The sequence below is a fragment of the Pollachius pollachius genome (assembly GCF_949987615.1).
Source record: "Pollachius pollachius genome assembly, chromosome: 9".
Classification (NCBI taxonomy): Eukaryota; Metazoa; Chordata; class Actinopteri; order Gadiformes; family Gadidae; genus Pollachius; species Pollachius pollachius.
Window position 1 is genome coordinate 22,309,700 of NC_136942.1, and position 11,567 is coordinate 22,321,266.

Genomic DNA, 11,567 nt, shown 5'->3' on the forward strand with positions numbered 1-11,567 from the left:
CCCAAGTGACAGTATATAAGAAGTGTACCCATATGTCCCTGTACCATTACCACTCGCTCCCGCTCGGATCCAAACAACTCTCCACTCTCAGGTGAGCAGGCTTCTCTTGTCCTTTTTAACTTTTGAATTTCCTTTTTTGATGAAGTGATATGGGAATTTTTTTTGTTTTCGGTTGTGTGTGTGTGTGTGTGTGTGTGTGTGTGTGTGTGTGTGTGTGTGTGCGTGTGCGTGTGTGTGTGTGTGTGTGTGTGTGCGTGTGTGTGGGTGGGTGGGTGGGTGGGTGGGTGGGCATGCATGTATTCATGTCTGTGCTTCAGTGCCATTGGAAAAACATTTGTGTGTATTTATTGCAACGAGTATACAAAAAAACTTTACTCCAAATTATCCGATTACAATACACGACATCTCCTTAAACATAACATGTGTTGAGATCTTTTTAAATATGTTAACATATCACAAGCTACTACAAGAAAAGCTACGAGAGTGCAAAGTGGGTCTTTTGTGTCTAAACCAGGCCCGGGGTTCAAGAGCAGCATGTCCTGTGGCATAATGTCACACTTATGTTCTTATTACTTTTAAATTGCTCAAAAAGTATTCCAACATCACTGCAAGAAACAAGACGCCTCCTGCCCTCCCTCTCTCTCTCTTTGAGCGGCTGTGTAACTGAGAGCCCCGCCGCTAACACTGTCCTCACTGTTAACACCGTCTTTCAGCCACACTGCGCCTCCACAAACCGCCGGGAAGATGACTTTCTACGATGACATTTACCCATTCTACCCACTACAAAGGACCTCCTTCATCTTCAGCGGCGCCCTGCTCACCATTATCCTGGTGTTCCTGGTGCTGGTGACCAGTCTCCTCCTCATCCTGCCAGGCATCCGAGGCAAGGCGGTGAGTGAAACTCGAGCCTCAAACCAATATAATCACGTATACGTTGGACTTGTAACACAGTTTAATCCTGTATGGGTGGTGGTGTCCACCAGGGCAGGCCCTGCCTGAACTGGGGGCTCACCTTCCTGTTGTGGGGTTACTAATGAAACATCTGTTCCTGCAGAGATACCTGTGGATGGTTCGTATCATCATCAGCCTGTTCATCGGCGCTGTGATAGTGGGTGAGTTTGAATCCCTGGCTGGTTGGTGTTTCTCTGGTGTGTCATCATCAGTGTGGAGAGCGCCGGCCTAACACCTCTTTGTTATTTCTTCTAGCGCTGAACTTCACTAATGACTGGGCTGAGGGCTGGACGACCACTAATGCCACCTATAAGTCCTTCAGCAATGCCGTTGTGGATGCTGAAATCGGTCTGCATGTCGGACTCTATGGCATCAACGTTACCCTCCGCGGTGAGTCACGTTCCCCAGCGTGACAGTTCTAAGCCCTTTGATTCTCAGGGATTTAAGCTTTGCACCAAACACCTATACGTTGTGTGACTAAGAGGCCTTTGTCCGGGCAGGTTCAGGCATTAGGAGCCAAGAGTCACCCTGTCTTACTTTCGGTTGGCTGACCTTATCAGTTTCATTTTTATACATCCTGGTTTCCCGAACAGGAAACCCTGTGATGCAACTCAACGAGACCATCGACTACAACGAGATGTTCAGCTGGCAGGACTCGCTGGAGGAGGAGTACCGGGAAGCCCTGGAGAGAGGACTGCCAAACCCCATCCTGTACATCGCAGAGAAGTTCACGCTCAACAGTGCCTGCGGCCTCATCTTCCAGTACAGATATTCCGGACGATACGCCTCCGCCACGCTCTGGTAAGAAACAACCACACACATCTTTTAGATCAATCAAACGTCGACTTTCTTTGTGGGGTCCAGATCCCGATCTCCTCTCTCTGTCTCCCCAGGACAGCGTTCTGCTGCTGGCTGGTGGCCAACATCCTGCTCTCCATGCCCATCCTCCTGTACGCCGGCTACATGATGCTGGCCACGGCCGCCTTCATCTTCTTCTCCATGGCCTCCTTCTCCACCATAATGAATCTGCCCCAGTGCGCCTTCTCCATAGGGACGGGCACCTTCGTCACAGAGTACAGCCATTCCTTCTGGCTGGCGCTAGCCACAGGTAAACAACACCTCCACCCCAGATAACCAACTCATTATTTCCCCCTGGTCTTTTCCCTTTGCACAGAGGGAGAGTGATTGTGATATTGTTGTCATGGTGGTAACGAGCACTTTAACGCTCTTTAGGTGTGCTGTGTGCGGTTATCGGCATGGCGGTGGTGCTGTTTGACTGCTTGATACCAGAGAAGATGAAGCAAGCCTTCAATGTAGCCGTGGAAAGTGAGGAAGAGGAGGACGCATACTCGGAGACGGGTTACCTGAACTCGGTGTTCCTGGAGGAAGGGCCCGTATCAGTAATCACCCTAGTAAGTGGCTAACAAAAGGGGCTCATTTTGAAGGAACATGAAACTACTCTGACGTTTCACCTGTCTGTACAGTGATATTACTGCAGTACCCATGTTCAAAGGGCTGTCATTTGATATACTCCTTTCATTGCCCAATGAAATGATTTAACCATGAATAATTTGCAGTCATGAAAACATCAGTACTTTTCTTAAATTTGTGAATTTCCTAATGAAGTCTTTGTTTTTCTATATTTCAGGCTAATGTATGAGGATGTCCCATCAGTCGCCATTACCAGCTAATACTTGAAAATATTTGGATGAATGTCTTAAGAATGTTAGTTTCTTAAGTAAATGTCTGTTTAACACCGTAAGTGCTGGTCATTGTTCTGTGTTGTGTGCCATTGTTTTTGTTGTAAAAAAAATATAAATGTAAATATAAATGTTATGATGTATACATACCAATGCAATGTTTTATCTGTTTTGTGGATAGGATCTGTAAATAAATTATGAAGATATAACAAACCTCTATTGTGATATTTCCTAAAGTGAAGCAGGTCTAGTCATCTAGACTAAAAACTTAGAGTAAAATGTAAAAGCATCAAAATCGTCCATCCTATAATGAACTGATTTGACCCCATCCTGTATATATATATTTAGGGATTTTTGAAAAAGATTTATGCAAATATGTCCTCTGCATTTGAGCTTTGCTTCCGAGCAGTTTTCCATGCTCTTGGGTCTTCACTCATTTCCACTTTGTAAACTCTAAACTATGAAAGTTTTAATGAGGGTTCAAACTATTCTGCTTGCTAATCAAAGAGTCACATGCAAAGGCATCTTCACATGACTTGACGATTCTACGCCTTTTGTTTTCACAAAAAGAACTGGGGCAGCTGTTACGCTGTGACATTAGTTTTTTAATTGTCTAATACATTCATATAGTTACATATAGTTTGATACATTCTGGTACGCTATGGTAAATATGCTGAACAATATGTATTTCCAAGTATAATGGTTTCTTTGGCCTTCAGGAACACCATTTCACCATTGTTTCAATACTTAAAGAGCGTTTTTACAACATAGTATGTTCCTCTGAAACATGATACAGAAAACATTGAGACAGTTCAAAAATGAATACCGGTGCCTATTCTTCTTGTAGATTAAAGTTAAAGTAGAGGATGTAACATGCATCTAGGAATACACAAAGCCTTTCCACACAGTACCTATTGGAAACCAAACTATGTACAGTAGAATTACACTTTACACCTCGTAATATTATAAAAAAAACGATGAAATAAAAAATAAATGTACTATTTCGTCACTTCATAAGAAAATAATCATGGCCCTATTATTTCCCTCTCTCCCATACCCAATGCTCACACTCACCACTATAGACAGCTTATTCACACTATACTCCTTATGACAATGCAATTCAAGAAAGAGAAACAACTAATCTGTAGGTGAGAACTGGATGTTCTTTCCAGCGCTTGCGACAGCTCCAAATAAAATGATTTTTCTCCTCCTTTTTTTTTGAACTCCCTGTCTATCTCCTCCAACTCACTAGCCATGCAGAACTAAAGTTGGGCACTTCATGCAGACACAACTCCCCCCTCCCTCCCCCCTCCCCAGCGCTGGGGGTAATACTGTAAACGGATCTGCTCCTCCCCGGTCTGCGCAGGCGTCCGCGCTGCGTCCCCTATGCCCTGAAGCAACGGCCCCGGGGCCTCTCGCCGCCTCGGCACACATCAGAAAGGAGCAGGGTTATGTACACTGTGGGTTCAACATAGCGGACCACGAAAGGCAGCACACACAGGTAGCGACGTGATTTAAGCGTGGCGGTTTGTTTTTTCTTGGTAAACAGCAGCTTGGCCTTGTTGCCTTTATCTTAAACATGGGTGTTGATGTTGGTGTTGTTTTTAATGGTCGGTGGTGTTGATCTTTTATAACTTGGTGATCAAGTCGACCAAATGGAGCATTTTTCCAGGAGTGGTTATTATATGCATGCGCCCACTGGTCTTGTGCGATAGTAGTGAAGGTCTCCTCTATATGTAGATGGGTGTCTCTTGTCCGGTCAGCAGTCTGAACATCACTGCAGGCATTGTCTTCATATTGATCTAGTAGGGAGGCAGAAAGGTGCAGGAGGAAAAGGAAAGCTGTTGATGACTACAGTGAAAGTAAAGTCATTTCCAGTCATCGTCAGCCAAAGTTATATCAAAAAGACATGGTTCACCACCCTGTCTTAAACAGTCCTACCACGTCTGACCTATCACTGACCGATACAGGACTAGGCGTTAGGCTTCGGACATCATAAGCTTCTAGATACATATTTCAAAGAATTGGCCCCCCAAGGGATTAACGTGGTAAATAAGGGCAGAAGAGTTTGAAATAAAGATACATCATTATGCAACTTCCTTCTGAATGAAGAAGAAAGTTGGAGGACGGCTGGAATGATGATGCCTGCATATTTCTTTCAAAGTTACCCATGGCCATCGAGTAGTCCTGTATCCATATCGTGAATTATTGAAAATAGCTAATTGTAGACTGTCCAGTTTTTCACAAGGTTAAAAGTCAACGTGTCATCTTTTGGTGTGAACACACCTCAGTGTCAACAGTGTACCTGTAGACATCCTTCAGCCTTGGTTTCCCTAATACAAAAGTAATAAACATTAGAGTAGAGAGTGGATCGGGGTGGCCTTACCTCGCCCACGGAGACGGACAGCGTTTGGACGATCTTCTCGTGGGCCATGGCTACCACACTCTGCCCGTTGATCTCAATGATTCTGTGGCCAACCCGAACCCCGCCGCGCTCAGCTATTCCGCCACGCATTAGACTGCAAATCTGAAGCACAACAGTCATCACATTGGTTACTTTTAAGTCAAAATAGGGTTATTTTATGTTTAGAATTTCAGATTCCTATGCAGTCATAAACTTTGCCGTCATTGAATGCCCTCATGTAAATGTACATTCACAGGAAAGTTCTTTATTTTGAAACAGCATTTCAAGGAGCTCTAGGCCGTGTTTCTTGTTTATCAAAGCAGATCCAGGGCCCTAAACCACAACCCCATAAACATCCCGGTGAAGTCTGACTCTCCCAGCCGCTGAGCAGGGAGGCAGTGCCAGGGAGGAGCACTTTGGCTGAGGCTGTAGTTTGTATTGTTTTTAATCTGGTTTGTTTTGGTTCTTAAAACACATTACATCCACATTAGTCTAACTGATAACAACTGTAAACAGTATGCGTGTGACAAACGACACGTAATTGAATACATGAAAACTGAATCAAGGAAGTGTCCTGACTTATTGTCCCGCACGTATCTATCACTATTTAATTATGCAGAGCAAGTGTTATCAAACTATTTTCCCGACACAGGCCATTGAGAAAAGTATTTAGCATCAGGAGCAGTTACAAATTACTTACTTACTTGTTATGAGCCAATATCGCAAACAAGAAATGTGTTTATGACTGCATAGTTACACTTTTAATTTTTAAAATTTTTTTTTCATTAAACCCTGACTGTTGTAGAACAAACATATGCTATGCTAACAGAAGTACAGATCATTAGCATTCACAGATCATAAAGGGCTCCACCTACTGACTCCTGACTGGAATCTCACTGACTAAACCAGTAAGTTAAGCAGGGACTGGGAAACCTGGATGGGAGTGACTGGGGAGCCGGCTTAGCCCAGTGTCGGACACAGAGCTGGATCCAAGTGGCAGAAATTAATTTCCTCTGCAGAAGCGCGGCCCAGCCGAGTCCACACTCCATGGTAGGATGAGAAGCTGCCCGGGCACTTTCTGCTGGAGGGGTTCCATGTGCGCCCAACTGGGAGGAGATCCCGGGGCTGACCCAGGACACGCTGGAGGGAGGAGTCTCCCCGGGGGCCTGGGAATGTTCAGCCATCCCACTGGAGCAGGTGGTGGAAGGCCCCAAAGGAGGGGGACCCTGAGCTGCCCTACTTACCTTATCGCCCGAGATAAGGTAAAGCCGACATGGGAAATAAAAGTGGATGGATGGATGGATGGACTTTAGTTGAGACGTGCGTTGACAGGTGTTACTCACAATGCCGTTCTGAACACTGAAGCCCAGCTGGAACTTGAGGTCCGGTCTCTTGATGAGCACGGTGGTGACAGGAGGGCAGCTGACGATGCTCAGCTTCACCTTCACCAGGTTCTTTAGCCCCTGAAGTACACAATAACACAATCACACATCTCTCTCCAATCAAAGGTGTCTCCTCAAATACAACACTTTTCCTGTGTGTATGTGTGCGTGCTATGCGTCTGTCTGTGTGAGTGCGTGCTATGTGTTAGACTCCATCGTAAGGATGGGGTCGAATATGAAAATGCTGTCTTAAAACTCTCGTCTAAAAACATAAACACACATCCTATACATCAACATTTCTAGCCATCATTGAAAACCTAAACGGGGGAAACGTCCCGCGGGACGGACAGGAAGGGAGCCGGCTGAGGGGCTACCTTGATGATACCCTGGCAGGTGGCCAGCGGCAGCCCCACCAGGCTGGTGTCGTTGATGGACATGATCTGGTCGCCCACGCTGAGCCGCCCCGAGCGAGCGGCGGGCCCGCTGTTCAGCATGTTGGCCAGGATGACGGTGGGCAGGATGGAGCCCCAGCCCGACTCCACGATCACCACGCCCAGCATCTCCCCCTTCTGCTTCTCCACGTACAGCTGCACAGCACACAGCACAGCTCAGGGCAAAGCAGGCGACTGTTCGGCTCTTATGGTTTAAAGGGCTTTAGACTGTTATATGACGTATGTATACATGTTTTACATTTGCTAAACTAGAAAAATCTAAGTCCGAGCCAGGGGGAGTATTCGCGCACACCGAGAACGACTCTCAATAAGTGCTTGAAACAGCTTGTTTTGCTCAAACTTAATTTCCGTGACAGTGTGACCTCAGACTGTGCAGTGGGTGGTGCTAGGCGTCCGACTAATCACAACATAGTGGGTGTGCTGACCAATCACAGCAGACTGGGCTACTCAGGAGGCGTGCCGACATGATACAAAACAGAACGCTTTTGGAAGACACTGATATTGGTTTTGCAGAAATTAACAGTGTGAGAATAATAAGGGGTATTGTTATCCTACAGGCATGTAACCCTATTCTAGTTGTTCCCCCAGATTCAATTATAAACCCTAAAAAAGCATGATATGGGATCTTTAAAGGGAATCAACCATGTTATGAATGATATTTGTTTGTGTTTCGGTGTCCCAGACACATTGTGTTTTTTCCTACCTCTTTACAGTTGTCAGAGTTTGAGAAATGAATGAGGTCATCGTTGTACATCTCCTGGGAGTTGATGATGTCACTGTATTGTTTCTGACTCAGGTCCTTGGGGTTGATGCCATTGGCTCGGAGGAACTCCCTGTAGGCCACGCTGAAGGCCTGACCAATGGACTGAGCGATGAGCTGTGCCTAGAGGAGGGAGGGGGAGGGGCTTAGGGTACACTATTACTCAGCACCAGAGAGGGTAAAGAAAACGCATGTAATCGTCCAATGAACTATATATAGAAACAGAAAACCAGATGCCATACCTTATATGTCATCTCTTTGGGTGTTTTATTGCTATTTCATTGCTGTGTTTGTGCTGTAATGGTGTGAACACTCACGTCCTCCGACTCAAACACGTAGCAGATCATCCGGTACTGGTTCTTGCCGTCGGTGGAGGACATGGAAGCCTCCGAGTCGTCCTGGAGGGTTCCCTGGGACATACGTCGGCGGGCCATCAGCACCACAATGCTGCCGATGTCTGCGATGTAGGAGATGGTCCGCAAGGCACTGTCCATCATGGTCTCCTGAGGAGCATCAGGGGCAGAAAACGTACAAGATCATAATCTTTATCCGACCAAAATAAAAACATGTATTCACATGAAGTATTAGTTTAGCTTTTAGTACTTTTAGTGCTTTTAGTGACTCACCTGCGTATCAGCGTTCAGCACCTTGACGGCTTTAGTGGAGATGAAGAGGTCCACCTCAGTGACCATTTGAGAGTCCTCATCTTGACTCTGTTGTTTCAAGGATTTCACAGAATAAGGATGATAAACGTTGATATACGATCTATGTTTCTATCAGAGGTTCAATAATTTGACATTATACCTTTTATATAGCAGTCCATATACAAAACAGTAACGTGTAAAGCCTTACACTGAAGGTTTCGTTCAGTGTAAGGATTTTAAGGATTTTCGTATTAAAAGGTGTAATAGCACCATCGTGTGGTGCAACAGTGTATAACACAGGTGTTACCCTATCTGGAGCCAGCCTTTATTGTAAGTCATCTCAAATACTCATCTCATCTTGTTCGCTGACCTGGGTCCCTCTCTAGAAGACGCTCACCTTGATGTGGCTGACGGCCTCCTGGGCCTGCGTCATGCGTATGGACTTGGAGGGATTCTTATCGGACAGCACCTGCGTGCAGCCCAGGTAGTTAGCCGCGAATATGATCCCATCGATGAGGTCCTCTGGCTCACAGGGGCCTGGGACTAAAGCCACAACAGCAGAAGACACACAGCAGCACACTCTTGTAGTTACATATGGAGCACAAAGCCTGTGTAAATGAAGCTCTACATGTTTGGCATTTACATGTAAGACTGTTACCATCCACAAAGCTGGGGAAGGCGGCCGTTTCCTGCGTTTTCTGCAAAAGGTGGATATTGATTAGTGCTCCGTAGCATTGGGTCTACACTCAAAGTATCACTGTAGCTTCAGTAACAACAGCACTACCTTCCAGCAGACCATTCGTGGGGTTAGGACAATCACACGCCATCATACTCCATCACAAAATCCCAATGTCAAACATTTACATTTTACATTTTACAATTAGGGGATTTTGCTGATTGACCATTTTATCCAAGGTGACTTACAACTATTCATTCACACATTCAAACACTGACGGCCGAGTGAACCACGCAGGGCGACAGCCAGCTCGTCAGGAGCAGTAAGTGAGTTGTCTTGCTCAGGGAAACCTCGTAACTCAGCTATGAGGAGCCGGGGATCCAACTAGCAACCTTCCGGTTACTAGTCTCTACCTCCTGAGCTACTGTGGCCCTTGCACACACATTGCAACCACACCCATAAACGGAAGGCACATGTTTCCCAATGTCTGTAAGAACCGCCTACTCCCTTTGTTTAACCTAATATTTACACCAGTCAGGGGGCTGGCCCCTTCACTGGGAGATAACCACACATGGTTAAGCTGAGGACCTCACCTGGGGGCTGCCGTTGTTCTCCTCTGGTGGGGGGGACTCCTGCGGGCACGGGGGCCTGCTGGGCTGCTCAGGCGCCTCCTCGGCCATCGAGGTGGGCTGGCTCCTCTCGCCCTGCTGGACACATTCAACAGGACAAGGAATACTTGAACACAAGGTAATTAACATTGATGCATTATTCATAAAATTGATTTTTTTTGTTTATTTTTTTTTTGTTTATCTCTGTGTTTGAAAAAGGAATTGAATATGTTTGCAACATCCCACTTATGTTCCTGTGTGAAAATGGAGGGAGGCTGATATGGACCGAATGTACCGGCCATAGCCCGGAACAGGACATAGAACAGGACACGGAGACACCGCCTTACCTGTGGGTTCTTCTCTTGCTGTCTGGGTCTGTCTGGGAGGGGATCCCTGTGCTGCGCTGGAGCCTCCACCAGCTCTGGGTTCTGTTTCAGGGCTCTGGGGTGACTCTCTTGTTGGTTTGCCACCCCGTTGTCGAGGGGGGCCGGGGACGGGACGGGGGTCTCTTTGGGAGCCGGGGCCTGCTTGGGGGGGACGTGCCTTGGGGGCAGGGGCTGCCGAGGCGGGGGCTGAGGTCGGCTTTTCACACCGTCGGATCTGGTTTTGGTCCGTGCGACGGCCTTTCTGCCGTCTTTCGGGGCCGTCTTCGGATTGGGTTCGCCGCTGACGCCAGGTCCTCCTTTGGGGCCCGCGGCTCCGTTCTCAGCCTCCCCGGCCGGGCCCCTCCTCCCTCTCCCATTGCCCGGTCGCCCCTTCTCCCTGGACCCCCGGCCATCGGCCTCACACGCCAGCCGCCTGCTGGCCACCGAGGGCGGCTCGGGGCTCCTGGCGACGGCCGCCCGGTCCTCTCTGAACCTCTCCTCGCCCCTCTTGCCGCCCCGCTGAGCGTCGCTGCACTGGTACACCGCAGGGGCCACCTCCTCGGGACCAATGTCACAGTCCTCCTCGACGTCCTCCACAAAGCGCACCCCGTCCAGCACCTCCTCTATCTCGTCCGAGTCATCGATGAAGTAGCCCAGCCTCCGGATGGTGTCTGCCTCGCCCCCGCTGCCGTGGCCGTGGCCGTGGCCGTGGCCATCGCGCTCGCCTCCGGGCGGGGGGGCAGGGAGGGGAGGGGAGGGGGGTGGGTGGTGACAGAAGCGGGGGTCGGACGGGCGGGGCAGCTCGGCGTCGGGGCGCACCTCCTGCCGATGCAGAGGGGGAGAGGGGGGGGGCGTCATGGAGCCGGACAGCCCCTCCCCCGACAGGGTGTGCTCTGCGTAGCTGCCCTCCTCGGAGGAGTACTGGCTGTAGTAGCTCATGTTGACGTGTCCTCCTCCTCCTCCTCCTCCTCCTCCTCCTCCTCGGTTGACGTGCAGGACCTCGTCGTAGTCCTGCTCCACGTCCGAGCCCACGTTGTCGTACTCGGAGCAGGTCTCCGCCTCCTCCATGTTCTCCGACTTCAGGAAGTAGTGAGTGGAAGGGACAGGGGGGGACGGCTGGCCATGGTCGCCGTGGGTTCTCCTGGAGTGAGCCTGCTCCTCCCTCGCTAGGCTCCTCTGTTCCTCCTGGTGCTCATTCTTCCCCCGGCAGGCGGCAGGGCAGGGCGGAGAGCCGGGAACCAGGACTCTGTTAAGTGTGTCTGGCCTTTTTCCATGTGCCATATCTGGCCCAGTAAGACCACTACGCTAAGCCCTGTGGGGACACCAAACACACAGACAAACATTATGGATGACATGGTATGAACAGATATAGACCTTGTTGACTCATATGATGATTTTATTTGAATAATCAATGAGCCAATTAAATGGTTGAAAGGTTAAATTTGACAATGTCATTTAATCATTAAAATGATGACACCACGCCCAGCACAGACACGTGATCAGCGGCACCCTCACCAAAACAAGAAGGTGCAACAGTGGCGTTCGACTGATTGACAGGTTGTTTGTTCATTTCATAATTTGAATAAACAAAAATGACTGCATGACTATTTCATCCTCTAAAAGTT

At 48.2% G+C, this 11,567-nt stretch overlaps 1 protein-coding gene across 1 annotated transcript; it reads left to right on the forward strand.

Annotated features, from left to right (window-relative positions):
* Positions 1–744: 744 nt before the first annotated feature.
* duox2 (dual oxidase 2) lies at positions 745–2,375 on the forward strand (the record flags this gene model as incomplete). The annotated part of the gene is made up of 6 exons (XM_079743598.1): positions 745–891; positions 1,055–1,112; positions 1,207–1,341; positions 1,545–1,752; positions 1,845–2,059; positions 2,185–2,375. 6 exons carry the CDS (start codon positions 745–747, stop codon positions 2,373–2,375), a joined length of 954 nt encoding a protein of 317 aa, XP_079599724.1.
* Between the last annotated feature and the right edge of the window lie 9,192 nt (positions 2,376–11,567).